General features: G+C 42.4%; 1 protein-coding gene across 2 annotated transcripts in view; it reads left to right on the top strand.

Moving 5' to 3' along the window:
* The first annotated feature begins 825 nt into the window (after positions 1 to 825).
* The window catches only part of LAMP2 (lysosomal associated membrane protein 2), a 33,938-nt gene continuing 10,065 nt past the window's right edge, over positions 826 to 24,698 (top strand). The window contains exons 1-8 of one of the 2 annotated variants that reach the window (XM_055337862.1): positions 826 to 1,037; positions 12,055 to 12,173; positions 12,825 to 13,038; positions 16,845 to 17,003; positions 18,372 to 18,559; positions 19,716 to 19,838; positions 23,839 to 23,902; positions 24,421 to 24,585. In XM_055337862.1, the coding sequence (XP_055193837.1) occupies positions 974 to 1,037; positions 12,055 to 12,173; positions 12,825 to 13,038; positions 16,845 to 17,003; positions 18,372 to 18,559; positions 19,716 to 19,838; positions 23,839 to 23,902; positions 24,421 to 24,585 (1,096 nt within the window). In that variant the 5' untranslated portion in view covers positions 826 to 973. The remainder of the gene's footprint in view (positions 1,038 to 12,054; positions 12,174 to 12,824; positions 13,039 to 16,844; positions 17,004 to 18,371; positions 18,560 to 19,715; positions 19,839 to 23,838; positions 23,903 to 24,420; positions 24,586 to 24,698) is intronic. The other variant, XM_055337861.1, reaches the window with a different exon arrangement.

The raw sequence follows: 24,698 nt of genomic DNA, 5'->3' as shown, positions 1-24,698 counted from the left end.
CTCTCTCTGTGTGTGTGTGTCTTTCATGAATAAATAAATAAAATCTTTAAAAAAGATATTAAAACTCCCTAGATGATTCTTTTGGACACTAACATTTGAGAATTAGTGCTTTACCCCAACTTGAGATTTTTATAGTTTTTGAATGCTTTCATTTGTTGACTATTTGAGGTTTCATCTATTCACCTGTCAAGTATACCAAATAGTATGTTTAGTATGAATTCATTAAAGCATATTCACATGTGGATATGCACAGGAAAAACAAGTGGAAGGATAGATTTTCTTTCTGTGTTTAAAGAAGATTCTTCCTCTTTCTGAGTTCAATTCCTCCATCTGAAAAATAGGGTATTGCAATTAGGCGAACCTCAAGGCCGTACTGCTCTGGCTGTCCGCGACACCATGCTACGCACCAGCTCCCTTGTCCATTTCATCACATGAACTGCAGGGGCATATGAAACACGTCTTATGGAACAGGCGATACAACTACAGCGCTCGTAGAATAATTCCGTGTTATTTGTATTCATATTACGTTATGATGCTTAGCAATCTTTTTAATCCAGCAAAATTATTCTCTTCTTCCTCAATGAGTTGGAACTGAAATAAACTCTACTACCTACACCCCCGAAGAGTTAATCCTCTCTCTAATTAAGCCTTAGAAAGAGCCGTCCGCACGTATCTCTTGGGCGCAGAAGAAGGACTGTGAACCAAAAAGCCAGGGCGTGGTCGCCCCGCCCACCGACTCCTACATCACCTCCCCTCTCGCCGCTTTCCAGCGAGGCGATTGGCTAAGCGCAAGAAAGGGCCCCGCCCCTAGTCTTATGACCCGCACCGAAGCGGCGCGTCCTGGCGTTTGCAGTGCCGCGCTAGGTGGTCCGCGGTCCTCCCGCCCGGTTTCGGCGAGCCCCTTCCCGGGTGTTGCTGTGCTGTTGCCACCGCCCCCTCCCGCTCCGCCGCCGCCCCCCCGCTTGGCGGAATCATGGTGTGCTTCCGCCTGTCCCCGGCTCCGGGCTCGGGGCTCGTTCTGCTCTGCCTTGTCCTGGGTGAGTTGTCGGGCCCTCCTGCTCCGTCCGTCAGCCTGGGCCCGGGGAGCCCAGTGCGAAGGCCACAGGCCGCAAGCCTGGTCCGGGGGAAGGGAACGTGGGGGAGGCCGCGCGGCTCACCCTGGGCGGCGGCGCTTGGCCCGGGGAGGCGAGCCGTGACCTACGGAAGGCCTGACCGAGAGATGGCTGGGAAGAAGGGCCCGTGAGAGGGGGACGGGGCAAGCCAGACGGGTGGGCGCCCAGGGAGTAGGTGGGGGAAGAGTGGGGAGTGGAGCAGCCCTGGGGAGGAAGAGTAACTTGGGGAAGAGACTAAGGAGTGAGTCTAGGAGGGAGGTACGGGCGATTCTGGGGTGGCAGAGACCATTGGGAGACTCCTGGTTTCTTAGGATCAGGGTAGAGTTTTGAAGATGGTGGAAAACTATGGGGTGGGAGCGAAAATTGGGGAGGGAAGGGAACCGCCTTCGCCTGCGCGCAGAGCCTTGGGGGAATGGTGGGGAGTTAGGGGCGCTTATGACCGTAGAGTCTGGGGGACAGTGAGAGGGCCGGGGGGCGTTGTGTGGGTGGAAATTTGAGGCCGTGGAGGAAGGGTGATGAGAGAGATGAGGAACGCTGCTGGATTTGAGTGGTGGTTGGGAGTTTTGAGGGGTAGGGACCTAAGGTGACCCTGGGGCAATTTCCAGGCGAGAAAACTTGGACCTAACCTCTGGAGACTAAAGGGATGAGGGGGAATTTTGGCGGGGAGTGATCTGACTTGGAGGTGTTGAAGATGTCGCTTTTCTACCAGTTTTGCTACTTCCTCCCAGCCAGATACTGATTAAGAACAGACAGGCAAACCAACTTAAAGCCTTAAAAAAAAAAAAAAAAACCGGGTATTTCAGCTGGGAGGGCCTCCCAGATGTGCGGTTTTGGGGGTGGAGTATTGAGTCGTGTATACTGCCTCTTTGCCTTCAGAAGCTCGTTTTCTTCTCAGTGACACAACTGGCCTTTTACTTCTTTTTTGGAGGAGGAGGATAGGTGACTTGCCAAAGACTGGGTTGTTACCAAGTCATAAGAATGACTGGATGAATGTTGGCTGATTGTATTATCCCCCCTCCCCCAAAGATCACTGGGTCCCTGAGGGCTGTAATGCCTGAAAGGTGAACTTTGACCAGAGTGTCTCTTCCTGACCTGATTCATCCCTGTGCTTGTTGCTATCCACCAGCTTGCTGTTTGTGACCAAATAAAAGAAAGGGGGAACAAACCCAGGGGGTGGGGGTGGGGGTGGAGGGAGGGAGTAGCCTTATTAAGGGTCCGAAAGGGCAGTGAGAGGTACACAGTCTGTAATTCTCATTTCAGTAGAATAAAATCAGCACCCTAAAATAGTGGATTCTCAAACAGGGAACATTTGGCACTATCTGCAGACATTTTTGGTTGTCGCAACAGGGGATTGCTTTTGGCATCTAGCGGGTAGAGGCTGGGGATGCTGCTAAACATCCTACAGGGCATAGCATAGTGCCCCCATCCCCCAACAAAGAATTTTACACCTCAAAATGTCAGGAGTGCTAGAGTTGAGCAATCTTGTCCCAGAGTGATAGTGCTGGAAGGGTGGGTTCTTGATTATCTAATCTAATCTAGTGCTTCTCAAGGATCTTTTTGAGGAGGTACCTGTCAGATAAAAACTTATTTCTAAAATAATACTAAGAAGTTATTTGTTTCTTTCACTCACACTCTCACCAGTGTACAGTGGAGTTTTCCAGAGGCTGCACAATGTGTGATGACATCACCACCACTCCGATGGCTCTGATGTTGTATTTTAGTCACTTCTCATTTTTTATTTCGAATATGGCAAATACCGACAGATATAACGCACGTAAACCAATGTGAATAAGAGAGTAAAGGGTCCTGACACCAGATGTTTCAGACTCCTCAATCTAGTGCAGCTGTGCACATAGGGCAGGAGACACCCCTGTAGCCCTTCTGAAAGGAAGCCATGGAGACTTTGCTCAAACACAGTTCGAAGCTGTTGTTAACACTGCTGCCAGGCACTTACTGAGGGGCCAGCGACCCTAAGAGAGGATTGTTTACAGCGAAAAGCACCTTATCAGTGGCTAGAACTCATCTGACCAACACATCTGTTAATCAGTAGTTCACTGCCAATTGAATCTGCACAAACACAACCCGGTTATTGTTTAGAGAAAGTGAAAAAAAAATAATAGTTGTCCTACTTGTTGGCTTTCGTGTCATTAGATTTTTTTGTTGTTTCTTTTTTTTATGAAAGCTTTTTTGTTTTGTTTTTACAAAGCTATGCTTGCTCATTGCAGAAAATAAACAGGCAAAAAGAAGCACATGAAAGAACCCGTCAGCTCATCTGCTAGTTTGCCATTTATTGATCTGGACTAACTAGATTCATCTTCTTGGAAGAGTTCCAAGATCGATTTCCTCCACTTCCAGGTTTAGAACAGGGTTTGGGGGGAGTAAAAGTTCATAATGTACCTAGATTAGATTTTTAGAAGGTATCAGTGAAATAGAAATCTTCTCTTCTCCAGGGCTGCTTTTCCTGACAGTTGTTGGTTCAGTGCGGAACTCAGGCTCCTTCCATGTGGTTTTCTCTCTTAAGAATCGAGCTGGTCTTCAGTTGCCTGGTGGGGTTGGCACGTTACTTTTCATATATCAAAATACCAAGAATAGGTTTTTAAAAACTCCATAAATATTTGTAAAGTACCTGTTGTGAATCTTGTGCTGCTGCTGCTCTGGGTACCAGTGAAGAGGGATCTGTCCTGGATTTATAGTCTCATTAGCTTGAGTGCTCAAGCTGTGCCAGTTTCACTTTGTAACTTTATAACTATCCTAGCTCCACGGAAACTTTTTAAAAATAGCTACTTTAGGGCAAGTATAGGAAAGAGTTCTTAGGAGTTATGTATTGGTCCTTTTCACAGAGATGAAGTCATGCTCCTCATTTGAATGAATTATAACTGACTAGAGAACTTTCTGAAGAAAAGCGATACGAATTTTCCAAAGCTCTACAGATACATTATAAAGAAAGTAGTGGATAAAACCATTTCCTAGCATCATCATCTAAGTGTTTTTTCTTTGTGACATCATAGATTTCAGAATTCTGTGGCTATTGATTTTTACAACTAGTTTGACTTCTGGTTTTTATAGGGTTGATGCTTTTCTTTTTTTTTAAGATTTATTTATTTATTCATGAGGGACACACAGAGAGAGGCAGAGACACAGGCAGAGGGAGAGGCAGGCTCCCCGCGGGGAACCTGATATGGGAGACTCTATCTGGATTCCGGGATCACGCCCTGAGCTGAAGGCAGATGCTCAACCGCTGAGCCACCGAGTCGTCCCTGGGTTGATGCCTTTCTGGGTGGCAGAAACCTCCTATAAATATCCTGAGTATGTACTTTACTGGTAGGAAGCTCTCCCTCCCGCCGATGTTTATCGATTGCCTGGTGAGCAGAGACCCGAGCATTGCAAGGAGGGCCAGCCAGGTGACCATCTGGAAAATAGGAGTAAATCTTGTTGTTCCCAAACTCTTGGGTTATTAGGCTAGCCTGTTTTCAACTCTTAAAAAATTCTATTGCCAGTTAAGACTCCCCTATGGCACTAGTGTCTGAGAGCAAAGACTATCTTTTTTTTTTTAAAGATTTTATTTATTTATGATAGAGAAAGAGAGAGAGAGGCAGAGACACAGGCAGAGGGAGAAGCAGGCTCCATGCTGGGAGCCCGGCACGGGACTCGATCCTGGGACTTCAGGATTGCACCCTGGGCCAAAGGCAGGCACCAAACCGCCGAGCCACCCAGGGATCCCCGAGCAAAGACTATCTTATGCACTGTTATTTCCCATTGCCCACTTAGCACAGCACCTGGTACAACGATCAACCCTCAGTACATTTTTGTTGAGGGTATTCATTGGTGGGCACTGGGGATATGACTATAAATTAGACCCGCTTGGTCTCCTTTGTCTTCTGTGAACCTTAAATTACGTTTTGCAAGAAATTTTTTGTGTCTTTGGATTAAGAACTTCAAGATCCGTGCTAAGCTGTACAGATAATTATAAGCCAATGAACTGATATATGTATAATCCCATATAATAATGCTAGTATCTTACTCGTACCCCTTCAGATACACCTCCACAGTAGGGTAGGTTAGCATGGAGAACTAGGAAGTCCTTGGTGAGAAAGAGAATAAGAGTTTCATAAAAACCAATCTCTCTCCTTTTGGAGGTGATCTAAAAGAGAAAGTAAGCATGAGATCTTTCTGTAACCTTTCCTTAAACGGGTAACTTTTATTTCAAGGTTCTGCTAAAATTATTTTTAGCTGTAATAGAGATACTTGAAAGGATAGGCTTATTATTTGTCCATTAGTCTTTGGTTATCACATCTGATAGGATTTTAGATCTTCAGATATTTCCCAGGAGTGCAGCTTTCTTCCCCTATCTCCTTGAGTGGAATTTGTGATCAACAATTATTTCACAGCACTGTAGCTGACTTAAGTGATCCTTGGTGCAGGAAGACTTCTCTTCCTCCTGTAGTGACAAAAGCATTCCCATCATAATTTCATATTAAAGTGATCAGAGATCGCCTCAGATCCAAAAGTGTACTTTATAAGTACTTGTTGGTATCTTGCTGTGCATTGCAAAAGAATCTGGAGGTCTGCCAAACACCACTCACTCAGCAATAAGCATTTTCCATTAGTTGAATAGTGTTGAATCTTACTTCCTTACCCACTCTCTGGTCTTAAAAATAAATTATTTTGTAGCTTAGAATCATTTCATTACTTTTCTTTTTAAAAGAGATTTACCAGAAATTGAGAGTATCAGCAACTGAATGGGGTGGTTGTACCTATATTAGGAAGCATAAATGAGGACTTGTAAATGAGGAACAGTTTATCTGATTTATTAAACCTACGGACAGAAAAGAAAGAATAAATAGGTACTTGTATGCCTATGTCATGTGCCTTAAAAAAATCTTTATTTATTTAAAGATTTTATTTATTTATTCACGAGAGAGACAGAGAGGCAGAGACACAGGCTCCCCACGGGGAGCCCCATGCGGGACTCGATCCCAGGACCCTGGGATCATGCACTGGAGCCAAAGGCAGAGGCTTAACCACTGAACCACCCAGGCACCCCATGTTGTTTTTTTTTTTTTTTTAAACACTTTGCCCAACATCATTCTGAACTGATGAGTTTGAGTTTAGGAGTCCATAGTTTAATATGATGAAAGTAAACAAGCATACAACTAAAATTTGGGAAGGATTCCTTTAGGTGCTATATTTACTAGGAGGGAAGCTTGTAAGCTGGGATATCTAACTTGCTTGACAAAGTTATCTTAGCTGTGAAGGTCTTGCATGCTTTCGAAGAACTTGTTCGAGAAATACTCCCAATTCTTAGCTGAGGATAACTTGCCTAGAGTCTCACAGCTAGTAAATTGGACTGACTTGATTTGAATTCTAGCTTTTCAATGCCAGGGATGGGCCTCTTAATCGCCTCATTATATAGCTTCTTAGATCATTGTTTCTTATTGGTTTTGTTTTACCACTAGTATTATGTTCCCACCCCACCCCCCTTTCGTTTGCAAATGTTTGCAAATCTTTCAAGTACACTTCCAGTCAGATAGACTTGTAAAACCTACCCACTTTTTGCCGCATCTCCTACTTGGAGAACTAAATTGTGAATTCTAAAAGAACGTATAAACGAATTTTTTGGAAATAAGATTGAGAGGATAATTAAATTTGAGAAAGTTGATTTTTGAGGCATGCCTTTTTTTCTTTGGAGAATAAACGCTCAGCTCTATAATTATACACTCTAGGATATGTTCAGCTGTGTGGGGTTTTTTTTAAACATTTAATTAAATTTAATTATTTTTTTATTTGAGTATAGTTGACACAGCTGTGTTTTTTTTAACTTTTTAAAAATATTTTATTTATTTATTCATGACAGAGAGAGAGAGAGAGAGAGAGAGAGAGAGAGAGAGAGAGGCAGGCGCAGAGACACAGGCAGAGGGAGAAGCAGGCTCCATGCCAGGAGCCCGATGTGGGACTTGATCCCGGGACTCCAGGATCACACCCGGGACTCCAGGATCACACACTCCAAAGGCAGGCGCCAAACCGCTGAGCCACCCAAGGATCCCTATTTTTCTTTTTTTAATGTCATAGAGACCTTTAAACAAAAACAGTTTAGCTATGCTAAAATCAAATACAGCAATAAGGATGGAAATGGTTTGCTGGAGACTTTTTAGCATATAATAAGTGTAGACGTTTTAGCTGTCAACATGCTTTATGGGGAAATAGATCTTTCCTAGCTTGAAATTCATCTCAAAATTTATTGAGGCAAAAACTGACTTGGGGGTTGAGGGTGTATCCAGAAGACCAATAGGTTAGATTCATGATTTGGGGGAGCTAAAACATTGGCTTTTTGTAATTAGCATAAGCTATGTTTCAGGTCTTTACTGCAGGATATTTTTACCTTGATAGGCTCAGTCAGTACTTATTGAGAGACTAAGATGTACTCTGCAAGATTAGGAATGATAGGAGATGGAAGATAAGTAATAGATGCAGTCTCCCCAACCATGGCACCCGTGATGGATGACATTCATATAAAAGGCACACTCCTTGGGGCTGTGGCATAGATAAGATCATCTGTTGGTAAGGGAGAATTTTGGAATTCAGATGAGTGGCGGACATTATCAAAAGGTAATCTTGAATCCATATATATCAATCATTCACAGACTCGGTTCCTTTTTCTATTAGCCAACAAATTATCAGCTGTATACCATAATTTACCATGACACAGCAGTTTGTTGTGAAGTTACAGCTGAAAATTGCTGTTTTAGAGCTTGTGACGATACAGGAGTCAGGATTTACAGGCACAACAGGCATAAAATAGCTGAATAATTTCAGATAGTATAAAATACACGGAAGGGTGGGGGGTATGCACATGTATGATTGCTCCTTGAGGCTTTTACAGGTAAGGAAATCTCGGTGGAGAAATTGGCTGCTGAAAAATGGGTTAGCTTATCAGTCCAGGTTCTTAATTGTAAGCACCAGAGATAAAATCTGATTGATTTTTAAGCAGAAAAGGGGAACTTGCTAGAAAGGTATCAGAGCTTATGCGTAGGCTTCCCACTATTCTGCTCCTAGATATACTCCAATGGAGACACATCCACATATGTTCGCCAATGTGCCCGTTTGTAATAGGACCATACTGGAAACTATCCACAATGCCATATATGATCTCCCATAGATCAGTAGAGTAGATTTAGCTTGTGAAAACTCTTTGATCTGTATGCTTAAGGTCAGATGCACTTTTCCCTTCCGTGTGTTAGTGTATACTTTTCCGTATATAAGTTGCACATCAATAAAATTGTACTGGATGAAAAAATGTGCTATCAGGTAACACAATTACTAGAGCTCCGGGCTGGTGTATCTCAAAGCCTGGTCCCAGTTTCCCCAGTCACGCCACTGAACCACACTAACACCACCAAGCATTAAACTGCAGTTCAAGCACTACTGGCCACTGCCACCAGCCTGCTGGCTGGCCTTGTGGCCCAAGTCCTTGATCCCACTGTAGTGACTTCCACCTGAGGGTGACAGTTCCATTCCTGGCTCCATTCTGCTGCCCTCCTATCTAAAATCTGGGGTGGATGCCTCTGTTAGGCAAAGCCTAGCACAAGTGCCCATCCTTGCTGCAAGGGAGGTTGGGAAAGCGAGTAGCTGACATTTTCAGCTTTTACCCTGATATCTGGCAGAAATTATTAGGGAAAGGCAGGGTCAGTGGCGTGGGGCAGAGGATGTTGGTGTTTCAGATTTGGGGGCAGCCAAAAAGAGAAGGAAGTCCTTCCTGAAGTGAACATTTAGGTCAGTAGAAAAAAGTAAATTTCAAATGTTAGGGACAGTAGACGCCTAAGGGTAGAGGTTGAGTAGAGCATGGCATTTGGGTCCAGTGGAACAAGTTTAACCAGATTAAAGGGTGTGTTCTGGGAAAATGTTTTGAGAGAAGTTGAAGGAATAGGGTGGGATGAGATGAAGGATTGCTTTGAAAGTCAGGTGGTAGAGTTTAAATTTAATATGGGAGTTGGGGAGCTAATAAAAGTATCTGAACAAGTGTCCTGATAGAAAGAGATATTTAAGGACCATTAATCAGGGAGCATTTCTAGAGACAGCTAGGAGGCGTCTGTAGTAATTTAGGGGTAGGGTGGTAGGTTGGGAATGGAAATAAAAGGCAAAGGTTGGATTTAAGAGAAGCCTCGAAGAGGAAAAAAATCAATAGGACTTCGTGAAGGGAATGGAGTGGAAGCTTCATTCCCAAACTTTTGAGCCTGACTGACTCTACTTGGTCCTGCCTTTCCTTTAGAGCTTAGAGATGCCAAGAAGAGGACTGATGTAGAGGAAGTAGACGAGTGAATTTTAGTGTTGCAGTTGTTGAGTTTGAGGTGATAGAGACTGAGTGAAAGTGGTCCCTGGGCCGTGGGGAGAGGTGGAGAGAAGGAAACTCTGTGGAAGGAATAGTTCTCACCAGGAGAAAGGCTGGGAAGGCACTGGAACTGAAAGTGCTGGAGCCCTCAGGGCACTTCTCAGTTCTCATTTTTTAGGTTGGTAGCTGGCCGATCTTGAATTTAATGTAGTGGTGAATTTGAACTGCAACTTGTGCCTTCTGCTTCGTGGGGTTTGAGGTCTCCCACGCAGGTACATGCTGCTGCTATTACCGCTTTACATCATTTTCTTTCTGTTGCATCAGTGTCTTTGGCAAGTAAATGAATAACACTCGCAAGGCTTTTCTCGGTTATTTCTAGCAGTTTTGAATCCTTTGGCTACAAGGAGGATATGTTAAAGCTAGGGACTTTAAATGAGACAGAGAATATATAAAAAGCAGGCCTCCAGGGACGCCTGAGTGGCTCAGTGGCTGAGCATCTGCCTTTGACTCACTCAGGTCATGATCCTGAGGCAGAGGATCACAACCTGAGGCTTCTCCCTCTGCCTATGTCTCTGCCTCTCTCTCTGTCTCACTCATGAATAAATAAATAAAATCTTAGAAAAAAAAACAGGCCTCCAATTGATTGGAAAAATTAGGAGCCAGAGTTCTCAGTCTTACTGCAAGGGTAGCCTTGGGTCAGGGGTGACAGCTCCTCCCTTCCATAGTGTACTGAGCAAAGACCGGCTATGAAACCTGCTTAAGCCTCAGGAGGTCAAGTCTTAACCAATATGTTTAGGCACTCAGTAACCACAAGCTTTAGCATAATACTCAGGCTTGAGAGGCAGCCTGGTCTCTGGAGCATCACCACGATCGGCTTTTGTGTACAACTTGAAAGCTGTTGCTGAGGGACGCCTTCTTGGTATTCCTCTTAGGACTTTATGCTCTATGGTCTACAGCATGTCCTTACTTGTAGATGGTGCTGGATTGCACAGATATCATTAAAGGATATACATCTGTCTTAACAGGAAACACCTTGCCCCTTGGGTAATGTGTGAGACAGTGAAGAAAATCCTTAAATGGTTGCCTGTCATTTATGCTGCTGCTGTGTTTGCTGGCACATAGTACTTTGAGTCCTTGGGCTCTTCGGTATAATGGCAGTGTCCCTGTGTTTAGCCTAGTGTAGATCAGAGCCAAGTTAGCTCAAAAGTCCCAAGGCTTTTCTGTCCCCATAAGGTTTCTCTGCCCCTGAAGAGGTAGCAGGTTGAGAACAGAGGAAGTTGACTTTGAGTCCATGTCAAAAGGTTCATCAGCCTTCCTAATCAGTTGGATTTTAAAGTAAAACAAAGTGATGAATGTCACATCTATAAAAAATTAACCTTTTGCTTATGGACCTAACAACCTTTGAAATGAAACTCTGTTCTTTTGGTCACATGGTACAGATGCTTACAAAGAGCGATCCCACATCTTCACCTCAGAATAAAATAGTTTGCCAAGACATCCGTGTGTCATAGGTCACGTAGCTTGTGGCAGGATTGAAAGCAACGAGACCATAGAACACCTGATCTATCATTATTTTGGCAGAGGAAGTTCCACTGGCTGGTTTGAGAGAGACAGGTTTGTTTTTTTGGTTTTTAGTTTTGATTTTTAAAGAAATTTATTTAAAATCAATTAACATATTGGGCATTACTAGTTTCAGGGGTAGAATTTAGTGATTCATCAGTTGCCTATCACACCCAGTGCTCATTCCATCACCCAGTTACCCCATATCCCATCTCCCTCTCCTCCAGCAGCCCTCAGTTTGTTTCCTACAGTTATTTCTTTTCAAGATTTTATTTATTTATTCATGAGAGACACAGAGAAGCAGAGACACAGGCAGAGGGAGAAGCATTTCCCCACGGGGAGTCTGATGTAGGACTCGATCCCAGGGCCCAGGGATCACCACATGAGCTGAAGGCAGATGCTGCCTGTTTCCTACAGTTATAAGTCTCTTATGGTTTGTGTCCCTGTTTCCTACAGTTATAAGTCTCTTATGGTTTGTCTCCCTCTCTGATTTTGTCTTATTTTTTTCTCTCTCCCTTCCCCTATGTTCATCTGTTTTGTTTCTTAAATTCCACATATGAGTGAAATCATATGATGATTGTCTTTCTCTGACTTATTTCACTCAGCATAATACCTTCTAGTTCCATCCTTATTGCAAATGAGAGAGACAGTTTAACACCTCTCCCAAGCTCCCCCTTAAACCCAATTACCTTAAAAACAAAAGTCCCAACAGCAAACTATAATTTCCTAAGACAAAACTGGCAAGGTGCAGACGAATGTGGATATGACTATTAGGAGGCAAAAGGCAAATGTCACTGGTCTGTGCCATTGCATAAGCATCCTAGGTCAGGTGGCCATTCCTTCTGGAAGGAGTAATGCTAACTTTATCAATAGGATTCTACTCAAAAGACAAAGAAAAACCATCACCAAGATACCATATATATTCAAAGTATTTTGTTTCATTTTAAAGCTGGTTAAAAAAAAAAGCTGGTTAAACTTCAGTGGTGGATAGAGTTTGTTTTTATTTTAGATATGTTTTTGTGGTACAATTTTACAGTCTTATTCTTTTTAATCTAGGAGCTGTCTCATCTTATGCATTGGAAGTTAATGTGACAGACTCAGAAAAAGCCACTTGCCTTTATGCAAAATGGCAGATGAATTTCACAATACAGTATAACACTACAAGCAAAAATTTTGTAAGTGTTTTCCTTTTCCTTTGAGTTTTATAGTAGGAACTCAGTTCTACCCTTTATCCTTTGTATACATTTATGTAAATGAGATTTCATGTTAACTGACTTGCTTAACACTTAAATTCTGTGGGTTTTTAAAAAACATATATACTTGAAGGTATTCTGTTTAGTGTTGGAAGGAATATTTTATTTCATAGGTTCTTTGGAGTTCTTGCAGTTGATTAAGGGCAAGTGATCCGAAGACTGTGGCGTTCAGGTCTAACTACATCTGTAAATGCTTTAACATGTACTAACGTCAGAGCTTTCCCATTTTTAATAGTTTGCTGTTAAAATCTCCTTTTTGGGAGGGGGTGTCCTTTCAATCCTTTTGCCTTCTTATTTTCTTTTATTTAAGGTCCTGCCTGCTTATAACCTGATTTAAAAGCAAATCAAGAACAGAAGTTCAGGCCACTTTCCCTTTTCCTTTTAGACATACATGAATTTGTCCAGAGGACTGGTATATAGGTGAAAAATCTGGGACTGGTTTACACAACAGGCCAGGCAAAGGGCAACCTGGCCATGGGGGCTCATGTGATGGAGACTAAATTGGCACATCCTGTATAAATGCTTGGTGCTCATTACTGTGTGTTATTTACCCCAAACTTCTTTCTGTTTTAGAAAACTGCAACCATTTCAGACTTTAGCACTGCAACCTATAATGGAAGCGTTTGTGGGAATGACCAGAACAATCCCAAAATAGTGGTGCAATTCGGATCTGGTTTTTCCTGGACTGTGACGTTTACGAAGAAGGAGTCGGCTTACTTAATTGACAGCATCTCATTTTCCTACAACCTCAGTGATAATGCAACATTTCCTGATGCTAAAGAAAAAGGTAAATTTAAGAATTAAATTTATGTTCTCATGCTCTTTTTTAAAAAAAGATTTAATTTATTTATTTGAGAGAGAGAGAGTGAGAGGGCAGAGGGAGAGAGAAGAAGACCCAAGCAGACTCCCCGCTGAGCATGGAGCCCAACATGGGGCTCAATATCATGACCTGAGATCATGACCAGAGCTGAAACCAAGAGTCAGATACTCAACCAATCATGCCACCCAGGTGCCCCTCTCTTGTTCTATGTTAATAATAAAAATGTAGGTAATTTAAAAATCATCTGTATGCATGTCTGTCTTTCTAACTAGAATGGAAAGTTCATGTCTTTGTATTTCCCACCCCTACCCCATGTATAGCAGTGTTCAACACAGTGATGATACTTGCTGTCATTGTTTGAGTGCTTTACTTTGTACTATGGAGTACCCAAAGTGTGTGTCTAGCTGCATCTTAGCCCATAACAGCAAGCTTGGGAGGTAGATATTATTTCTACTTTACAGGTAAAGGGAATGAGGCTTGATGAAATTAAATGACTTTCCTAGAGGTCACATAGCCAGCAAGTGGGCGAGCTGGTGTTTGAACTAAAAAGTCTGTTAAGCTACAGAGTTCGTGCACTTCACTATTATTATTTATTTCATCCAGTAGTGGGTATCAACAAATGTTGAATGAATGAGAAAATCCTTTACTGATAGCTATTTTAAGCCTGTACATAGGCAGAGGGAGGAGAAGCAGGCTCCATGCAAAGGGCTCAATCCTGGGACTCTGGGATCATGACCTAAGCCAAAGGCAGATGCTCAACCACTAAGCCACCCACGCGTCCCTCTTTTTACCATTTAGATAGGATTTGGACTGAAGAGTAAATGATTAAAGGCAAAATGACTGAAGTCAACATTTGTTGCTATTTTGAGACAATTTCACGTCAAATCAAACTTGGAAAAGTATCAGCAATAAGGCGTTCTTGTCCATCTTAGAGCTGAAACATGTACTAGATTTTTTTTTAGTACTAAAATTTTGAAGGTACACAGATAGTGGAGATTTCAATTTTATCCAGGATATAATTCTCCTTTCTTTCCCTTCTCTTGTGATTTGGGTTTACATGGGGTTTGTAGTAGCTTAGCATTTTTCACAGGTAGATAGTATTTCATTCTGACCCCAGAAACACAGGCAGATTGGCTTTGGTTGTAAGACCTGGGATAAATGACTCATTTGGATGTATGGATATCCAAAGATGATATGTATGTCCAGGACCCAGAAGTGAATGAGCTCATGTAAAACTTGGGGGGTAATGTGGACTCAGACTTGGAAATCAATCCTAGCTTTCTCTTTCCTAACCTCTTAGTTTGAGAGGATAACTAAAGCAAGTCCGTTATGGGTTACTTTCTATATTTAGCCTTGTGCCCTGCATTGTCTTCTAGAATTAGTATAGGATTTGCTCCCTCACCTTCAAGTGAGGAGTTTTAAAACTAGTTTGGGAGACAAAGCAAATTTGGCTTTCTAGGTGAGATGCCAAAGTAGAAAGCATTGAGAGCAGTGTGATTTGTTTGTGGTTCTGTTTGGGGAGTGGCAACATGAGAGAGGCTGTAGACACCCCCCCCTCAGGGTACAGAGTCAATTTTGCAGATGCTGTATATTTCCTGAGCCCATCTGTTTGAACCTGATCCAAATGTGTCCTCCCAAGTGGTCTGCTTAGCAGCAGAGAGAAGGAAGAGGTCAGTGTGTGTGGAAGGAGTGAGAGATCTTGGTGTCGAGAAAAATGTTGAAGCTCGGCTAATGGTCTAATTTGAGTCAAGCGGAGAATTGGAGCAGAGGATTTCCAGCAGGGGGAAGCATAGTACCGCAGCAGTAGCTGGAGAGCTGCCTGATTCAAATAGAGGCTGTGCATGTAGCAGAAGGAAAATCAAGTTGGCTGGGCCTGGTGGGTCTAAATTATAGGGAGCCTTGGAAGCCAGGGAGAGGCATTTAACTTGATGGGGTAGGCACTGGGGAACCATTTTAGATTTTTCAGTAGGAACATGACCTAACAAAAGCAGAGACAGTAGTTTGTAAAGAATGTTCTGTAGGATTAATTTGGAAGTGAGGAGACTGCAGGCAGAGATGCCAGCTTTAAGAGGCTGTTCTAGTAACCAAGGGATGATGTAATTGAGTGCCTAGATCAAGGGGGTGGTAGTAAAAGGACAAATCTGACAGATTTGAATGGAAAAACTATGGACTCTAACAGTTAGCTTCCCTCCTTTTTATTTTAAACAAGGGGAGGATGCAATTTTTTTTATTGCTAGCATCTATGTAATAAGATATGTGAAGCTATTTGGAATTTAACATGGTCTCCTTAAATGGACTGTTGTTTTTGAAATAATTTAGTGTTTTATTTTTAGGCATCTAAGAATTGAAGCAACTTTGAAGTTGCTGTTTTCTTAAAATTTTTTCATGATTAAAATACAGAAAAGTACAGAGAAGAATATGATAGATATACCTGTATCAGTTACCCAGAGTTTATAAATGCCGTTTTTTCATATTTGCCTCATCTTTTTATTTATTTAGAGAAGTAAAAGCTTAAGATACATTTGAGGTTTCCTTTGTACTCACTCCCCGGAGCCATCCTCTCTGCCTCCCTAGAGGCAGCCACTCTTAGGAATTTCCTATCCACCTGTTTACCTTTGACTAATATGTACATGTTCATGAATAATACATTGTTTAAAAAATTATCATTTCATAGTATAACTCCAGTATGTCTATAGATTGTTTTTGAGGTCTGTCTATATAAGACAGTTCAGATACCCATTCGCTTAATGTTAACAGTGAGAAACGGTTTTGGGGAAAAATGTTCTTCTAGTGTGTTGGTTTAAAAATTGTATTTTTCCTTTGGCCATTAGGGGGTGCCAAGACAGCGTTAATTGGCTGCCTTGCTGCTTGATGGAGAGGCCCTGAAGGCAGCCTCTATTAAGGACCTTACATACCTTTCTTCTTGTTGCTTCTCCAAAAGAAACTAAGCCATTTGGGTGGATAATTGTGATCCTAGTCTTGAAGCATCCCCACAGGCATTATAATAAAACTCCGTATGGGATGGCTGTTACTTATTCCTTTCACACTTTCATATTCTGAAGATTTCCTGAAATGGAACAGTCTTTAAATGCTATCCAGGAAGGAGTTCCAAAAGCTCATTATAGTAATTGTAACTGCCTCTGAGATAGTAGCACAAAAATAAGAATTTACTATGAAGTCCCTGATGAATCCATCTTTCTTCCTCCTTTGGTCACAAAGTCCTGTTGATTGGACCTTAGCTATGTTTTCAGTGTGGCCTCTTTGCTATTACCTTAATTTAGGCAAACCCCTCACCTTTTACCTTAACCAGAGCAGCAGCCTTCTAACTACTTCCCGTCTTTTTAATTTTTTAAGTTTTTTACTTCCCATCTTAAATGACTTTCCTTTAGAGTCTTTTCCCCTGCCTGGCCCCTACAATTTTGCCATCTCCCTTAGAATAAATTATATGTGTGTTATTTATTTCCAGCTTTAAAAACTGAAGCTAACTTTTCACGACTAACAAAATAAAACCTGACCTGCCCTCAGCTCCTCCAGTTTGCTTCAACATGTGGCCACCTGCAGCTTGTCTTTCTTCCTGACCCCCGTCACATCTTTCCTCTTTCTCCTTGTGTTTCGGCCCCAGTGAATTTGTCATTTCCTGAACATGCCATGTCCATTATCACTTAAGGACGAGGTGAGGCAGGCAGGCAGGACGAGAAGAAGATCTACAAATAGAGTTACGTGATTGCTTTTCTCCTACCTTGGAAACAGCTAGTGTTAATCTTGTTTTATAGGAATTTTGACTGTCCATGACTTCGTGGGATTCAGAATTCCTTTGAACAACATCTTTAGATGCAATAGTTTATCAACTTTAGAAAAGAATGGTGTTGTCCAGTACTATTGGGACGTTCACGTACAAGCTTTTGTCCAGAATGGTACAGTGAGCACTAAAGGTGAGTACTTAAAGTATATATATTTGGACCTGAATTTAAGATTAGAGTATACTTAGCCGGCTTTGATGAAATTGTTATCCGAAAGCATTTCTATACTAAGACTTGTTTGTAGCTTACACTGGACTATAACATTTTTGTAAATAACAACAGTTCTTGTTCTTGCAGAACTTGCAATTATAAGTTGATGATGTGCATGTTGTGCGATGGGTGGTTTTGGTTTTTTTTTGTTTGTTTTGTGGTTGTTTTTTTTTTTAACAAATGCTGGACCTGTAGTGTTTTCAGCTGATTAAACCTAATCTTTGAACAAATCCTCAAATAGCTTGATCATCAGCACTTTAGATTTTGACGATCCAAGACCTTGGCTCAGGAATGAGGTTTTTGTGTTCAAATCTTGAATTGTATAAACTGTTTTTATCACTTCTATGTGACTTTATTGAAGTATCATAATTCTCATTTACCAGCTCTGAAAAACGACCAACACTTCCTAAGAAGAGGTTGAAATGCCTCTGATTTGTTGTAGGGGTGATACAAATAAAAGGTTCATTTGTATTCACACCCTTTAGTGATTTTTTTAAAGGATTTTTATTTATTCATGAGAGACACAGAGAGAGGCACAGACACAGGCAGAGGGAGAAGCAGGCTCCATGCAGGGAGCCCGACGTGGGACTTGATCCCAGGACTCCAGTCACGCCCTGGGCTGAAGGCGGCGCTAAACTGCTGAGCCACCCAGGCTGCCCCCTTTAATGATTTTTTTTAAGATTTTATTTATTCATAGAGACACACACAGAGAGAGATGCAGAGACACAGACAGAGGGAGAAGCAGGCTTCATGCAGGGAGCCTGACGTGGGACCGGATCCTGAGCCTCCAGGATCACACCCCAGGCTGCAGGTGGTGCTAAACCACTGCGCCACCAGGGCTGCCCCCCTTTAATGATTTTTAAACTTTTTTCTGGTAAATCCTCTCCATCCTTATAGTGGTTGTGTGTGTGAAAGAAGAGGGCAGGCCTAGGTAGGGGTGAAATGTTTTCATACTTAAATTTCTTATTTTCACATCAGAGGCAGGTGACATTCTTTATTCTTTGGGCATAAAGGGACCTCGGGGTCTGAAGAAACGAGTGTGTGGTAAATAAAGTATAAAGTAGATAAAGCGTTTGTATGCAATGTCTGGTGTGTCATAACTCTTACAGATTGTTGGCATCTGAAGCTGCAGTTTGGGAATGAACTTCTGCCTCATTCCCCTAATAAAACCTTTTGGACTTCTATTGTAAGAAATAGTTTGCTATTGTAAGAAATAGTTTGCTCTTTCCTGGCCTTATGGATTAAGAAAAAGGCCAGTTAGTTTATTTTGTCTTTCATTTGTTTCTTTAGAGTTTCTGTGTGAAAAAGATAAAACTTCAACCACTGTGGTGCCCACCATCTCCACCACCACACCATCCCCTACTACAACACCCACTCCAAAGGAAAAACCAGAGGTGGGATCCTACTCGGTTAATAATAGCAATGGTACTTGTCTTCTGGCTACCATGGGGCTGCAGCTGAACATCACTCACGATAAGGTATAGTTGTCTGTTTTTATTGATAGGTTCTTCTCATATCTCCTTTCAAATATGGTATATCCTACCTCTGGCCCAAGAGTAGTGTTTTTAGACTGATTCCGCCTTAAAGATTTTTTGAAATTTATTTATTAGAGAGAGGGAGAGAGGGAGCATGTGTGCATGAGCAGGGGGAAGGGCAGAGAAGCAGACTCCTTGCTGAGCCAGAGCCCAACACGGGGCCTCAATCCTAGGACCCTCATGACCTGAGCTGAAGGCAGATGCTTAACCAACTGAGCCACCTAGGCACCCCTAGACTGATTATGTATGTATTTATTATTTTAAAGATTTTATTTATTCATGAGAGAGAGAGGCAGAGACATAGGCAGAGGGAGAAGCAGGCTGCCTCTGGGGAGCCCAATGCAAGACTTGATCCCGGGATCACGACCTGAGTCCAAGGCAGACACTTATCTGCTGAGCCATCCAGGTGTCCCCTGATTCTGTTTTAAATGGAGGTTTGATGTTGACTTGTTGAGGTCTGATTAATTTGGAGTTACTGTAACCACAAAGAGTTAATGTCACTGTCAAGGTGTTGTCTTGGCCAGCAGGAAACCTAGCCCTTTCAAGGACTCCTTGGGGTTTAGATTCAATTTACCATCAATAGATCGGAGTACAGTCGATTTTTAATTCTAGTCAGTTTAAAATATAACTCCTCATTTGTATCTGAAACACAGTGTAGGTTGATGTGCTGGGAAAGCGCAGCTGTTTCTCCAGCTCCACGATGACTCAGATGGTAGAAATGCTCAAGTAGGGGAGGGCACTTCTGGTTGCAGTGTACCTCGGAGGCTATAGGGGGCGTGCTGACCAACAAATCCCATTTCCAGAGTCTTGTGACTTAAACAAGCTAGATAGATGGCTCTTGTGCTCCATAAAAATGTGTCTTTTCATTTGACTCATTATCGAGGAAGCTTCTCTCTTGTTTTTCTTTTCTTTCTTTTTTTTTAAGTTGTCGGAGTCATAGCTTGATGGCCTGGGCCAACTTCGTTTGAAAGTAAGACACCATAAAGTATTCAGACAACAGGATTTCTTTTGCTACACTGAGGTTGCTTATTAGGGTATAAAGGTTTTGCCATGGACTTGTATGGTTGAGCTGTACCTTTCTCCCTCTTCTCCGCTAAAGGTAGCTTCGGTTATTAACATCAACCCCAATACAACTGACTTCACTGGGAGCTGCCAGCCACAGACTGCCCTGCTTAGACTGAACAGCAGCAACATAAAGTACCTTGACTTTGTCTTTGCTGTGGTGAGTAACAGATTTCTTTAAGATTAGGTCCATTTTGCTTTGAAACATCTGAAAGTCTAAATGGCTCTGTGGGGGGGGGTGTGTGGGGGGTGTCTGTAGAGCATGTTTAGCCCTATTTTCCATTTCAGCACTACTTAATTATAAAGTGTAGTTCATTGATCCCACTTAATCCCTCAGAGTCACCTCAGTGGTCTGTGAGCTGGACTTTTGTATTCATGTCCATGATCATCAAAAGTCACTATTCTTCCATTATATAGACTTCAGGGTAGGAGCAAGAATTAGCCCACACCAAAAAAAAAAAAACAAAAACCCTCTCTCATGTATCCCATATAGAAATATTTAATAATAAAGTAGAAATATTTATGTATATTATAAAAGATAAAAAGTAATTTCCAGAATATTTTTCTCTGTTATTGGTTAGGAAACTTGTGTTTGTGTATTCTAATATCTGAGGTTTTTTTGGAGGCTATGCTGTTTGTCATAGCATCAGTAATAATAATAGTTAACATTTGAGTACATGCCATCTATAAGGCTCTGTATAAGTACTTAACATACATAAGTTAATTAAATCAGGATAGTTTATAATGGCAGCATTCGAGTTTTTGTTCATGCTTGTATCAAGGGCTGAACCCTAAACAGAAGGCTTAGCATACGTGCTCTACTTCTTGCTAGCATAAATTCATCCCTGAGGACTTTTATTTCTACCTTTTCAGAAGCAGTTAGTACCCTCACAATTTTTGAGGGGGGGGGTGTGGGAAAGAGGGCACAGGTGTGAGTGAGGGAAAATCTTAAACTGTCAGCAGTTCTCCAACTAAGACTGATTGTTTAGGTAGATTGATTAACAAATAGTTCTGCTTTTAAATCAGATGACTCTACTAGGGATGGGGAAACACTCTCAACATCTGATACATAAAAATTTAGGTATGTGGTATTTGTTTCAATTCTGAACTTGGTATCTTCAGGCTAAAGCCTTTTTTCTCTATGGAATATATGTGGTGAAATTGAGGGTTATATCGGGCAATTATATTTCAGAAAGGTTTGTAAGAGTCTTCCCTTCACCAGTGTGGAAATCATTCCTCTGTTACAGTACGTATATGACCAGAGGATGAGTATTAAAAATGTCTGCTCAGGCTCGTCCTCTTCAATGTGGTAGGAGCAGGCCTCCTCAGACATATTCTCTTTTAAAGTCATCTCATCGGGATTGTACTATAAATAAGAATGAAGAAAGGAAGATTCTAGATTCCTTCTCTTTGGAATGATTGAGTTTGATCTTTCTAGCTGTGGTCAGGTCCTAAAAGAAACATGATTTTTTTTCTGACTCTTATTGGGAAATATTTAATAATTACAATATTTAATTTCCCCAACAGACTATTTTAGAATGCAGTTCAAAACAGTGACATTTTAACTGCACTACAGGCACTTTGAAGAGTCCAGAAACCCTTGTAATACCACCAGACTTCACTGCGGCCTATCTTTAACCCTGTCCCAATAGACCCTTTTAAGGAGAATTTATTGAATTTCAGTGTGCCATGTACAGGATACCATGGTGGGATTCAAAGAAGAAGGCCTGTTTTAATAAGGAGCCCACGGTTTAGTGGTAAAGATAGAAATACACAAATAATGGCCATTTTGGGGAAGGCCTTGAATGCTATGCTAAGGCTTTTGAGCCGGATCCTGTGGGCAATTAGAGTGCTGTGGAAGTTGCATTCTAGGTTGGATGAGTGATAGACCAGAAGAAAACACAAAGTCTGTGGGAGTATAGAAGAGGAAGTGGTTAATTCTGGGTGGAGGAGAGTCAGGAAGGTTTAACGGAAGAGATGACATTTGAGCTGGACTTTCAAGGATGGGTCAGATTTGTACCCATGGAGCTAAGGGGAGTAAGCGGAAAAGGACAGGTTATTTCTGGACAAAGGAACACAGTCAAGACCAGCTAGGAGAATGAGGCATGTGGCATGTTTAGCAAAAAAGAGGTTATGGAAAAACAGTTGGGATAAATTGTGGGGAGCCTTGAATGCTGAGCCAAGACATGGCCTCAGGGAAGGAGAGATGTGATGAAGTGGTCAAGTCTTCCTTTGTGCTTCTTCCTGATAGTTCTCTCTGCATCTGTCCCCCTCTCCATTTTCTTTCCTTTTTTTTTTCAAAGGTTTTATTTGAGAGGGCGTGAGCACAAGCAGGGGCAGCAGCAGGCAGAGGGAGAGGGAGAAGAAGACTCCCCACTGAGCAGGGAGTCCAATGTGGGCTTGATCCCAGGACTCTGGGACTTAACCGATGAAGTCACCCAGGCGCCCTATCCCCTCCGTTTTCATTCCTCACTGCCTTTGCCCTGAGTCCAGCCTGCATGACCTCTTACCTGGATTGTTCAGCCTCCCACATCAGTTCTTCCTCCTCTTCTCCTCCCTCAACTCTCCCCCCTCCCCCAACAACGGTCTTCTGCATCCATTTAATCTTCCTGAAGCACGACTCCTCCTCAGAAAGTTTTAGCGGTTCTGTTTCACCAACATCTAAATTTCACGGCAGGGTGTTTTAAGTCCCCCCCCCACTGCCTCCCCCCACGCAGCGGAACTTGTGTATCTGGCGTTATGTTTACTTCTTTCTCTTTCCATGCATCCCATGCTTCCCTCACCCTGTGCCCTTTCAGTGAGGTAGGAGAGCATAGTAGCAGCCAGTGTACGGGTTCTGCAGCTAGACTTCTGGGGTTCAAATCCCACTTCCCTGACTACTAACCATATGGCCTTGGGGAAAATCACTCCATGTCACCCTACTTCAATCACCCTGTCGCAGAATGGGGTGTTACAATTATTCGATGAGGCCCCACATGTAAAGTTTTAAGAACATCGCTTAGCACTGAGTACATTTTCAAATGCTAGCATGCTTGCGATGGTGCTTCCTTTCTGGCTACCTTCACTCGTGCCCTTGCCTTCCCAGATACCCTCTTTTGCTGGTTTCCTAATTAAATTTTGCCCAGTTCAAACAGTGCATCCTGAGCAGCCCCGGTGGCTCAGCGGTTTAGCGCCACCCTCAGCTCAGGGCGTGATCCTGGAGACCCGGGATCGAGTCCCGCGTCAGGCTCCCTGTGTGTAACCTGCTTCTCCCTCTGCCTGTGTCTCTGCCTCTCTCTCTCTCTCTCTTTCATTAATAGATAAAATCTTTAGATTAAAAAAAATGGTGCATCCCTAAGCTCATATCACTTACCTTCTCCCCTACTTGTCCACCTATCTCCTTTTAATTTTTATAATCTATCACCGTCTATTTTTGCAATATGGTTATTTATTTTTTTTAAAAGATTTTATTTGTTTATTCATGAGAGACACAGAGAGAGGGAGAGAGAGAGGCAGAGACACAGGCAGAGGGAGAAGCAGGCTCCATGCCGGGGGTCTGATGCGGGACTTGATCAAGCCCCTAGCCAATGGCAGGCGCCAAACCGCTGAGCCCCCCAGGGATCCCCGCAATATGGTTATTTCTTTGTGTAGTTATCTTATCTTCTGTGGCAGATTGCAAACATGGTGGGGGCAGGATCCACATCTGGTTCACTCGGCTAGCTCCCCGGAGCACGCGGATATGTTGCCTTGTCCATGCTAAGCACTAACGTGATTAGAATGATTGGCTGACCAGATGCCTGCTTCACAGAGAGCATAGTGGCAAAGGGAAGCTCCCAGCTGGAAAGGCTGAAAGGCAGGGACGGAGTCCAGTTAGGACACTGGTCATGATCCAGGCGGGAGGAGGCGGGGGCTCAGCAAGTGGCAGGAGACCTAAAACGAGGGGATGGATGAGGGGATGGATCGTTGAGTGTCGAAGAACCCGTGACTACCCCCGGGTCCAAAAATTGGAAACAAAACGCAAAGGGAAAAGGATTCTGTTACATTTTACCTAGCTGGTCTGGGTCTCATCCGTGGTTTTATCTTCTGAGTAATAGTATTAGATTGCCTTTCATCTGTAGATATTAACTAGACCTGTAGACAGTTGTGATGTGTTGATTAACTGGAAGCTCTTTTTCTAACAGAAAAATGAAAATCGATTCTATCTGAAGGAAGTGAATGTCAGCATGTACTTGGTTAATGGCTCTGGTAAGCAAAGCATCGGCCTCGGGGAAAAGAGTGGGTTACACTGAAGGAATAGAAACCATAGTTGTTTTGTTACCAAATAGTGCCTTATTTAATGGAACAGAGGAGTCTGTGTGAAAATTGTGCTTTGACCACAATTGAAAATCAATAACTGAGAACTATAGTGTTTTATCTTTTTAGTCTCCCTCGTTTTCAAATAGGGTGGATAATAGTTAAGGATGTGACTGATTTTTAGACTACAGAAACATCTATAGAAAGATAGGAAACCTAGTGATCGTAAGAATTGCTTTTTTTGGTAGACTCTGTACCCCAAGCTCCCATACTTCACTGAAAAATTCTGAGCACTGTCCCATTTCTTATGTTCATAGAATAAAGTTGCTAACAGGCACCTGACTGGTTCAAGTGGTAGAGCATGGAACCCTTGGTCTCTGGGTCAAGGGCTTGAGCCCCACCTTGCATGTAGGGCCTACTTAAAAAAAAAAAAAAGAAAGAAGTTCCTAACATCTTTGTTTTCTTTAAAGTTTTCAGCATTGCAAACAACAATCTGAGCTACTGGGATGCCCCCCTGGGAAGTTCTTATATGTGCAAAAAAGAGCAGACTGTTTCAGTGTCTGGAGCATTTCAGATAAATACCTTTGATCTAAGGGTTCAGCCTTTCAATGTGATGGAAGGAAAATATTCTACAGGTAAGAACTGAGCAAGTTTTATTAATAATTTATGTTCTTATGTTGACTAATAGGTGGCTTTTCCTTTGACTCATGGAAATTTAAGCAGTGAAATAGAGAAATATGAATTCACC

Source organism: Nyctereutes procyonoides, unplaced genomic scaffold (genome assembly GCF_905146905.1).
Source record: "Nyctereutes procyonoides isolate TBG_1078 unplaced genomic scaffold, NYPRO_anot_genome, whole genome shotgun sequence".
Taxonomy (NCBI): Eukaryota; Metazoa; Chordata; class Mammalia; order Carnivora; family Canidae; genus Nyctereutes; species Nyctereutes procyonoides.
Note: the sequence above shows the minus strand (reverse complement) of the source record. Positions and strands in the feature narration are given on the sequence as shown.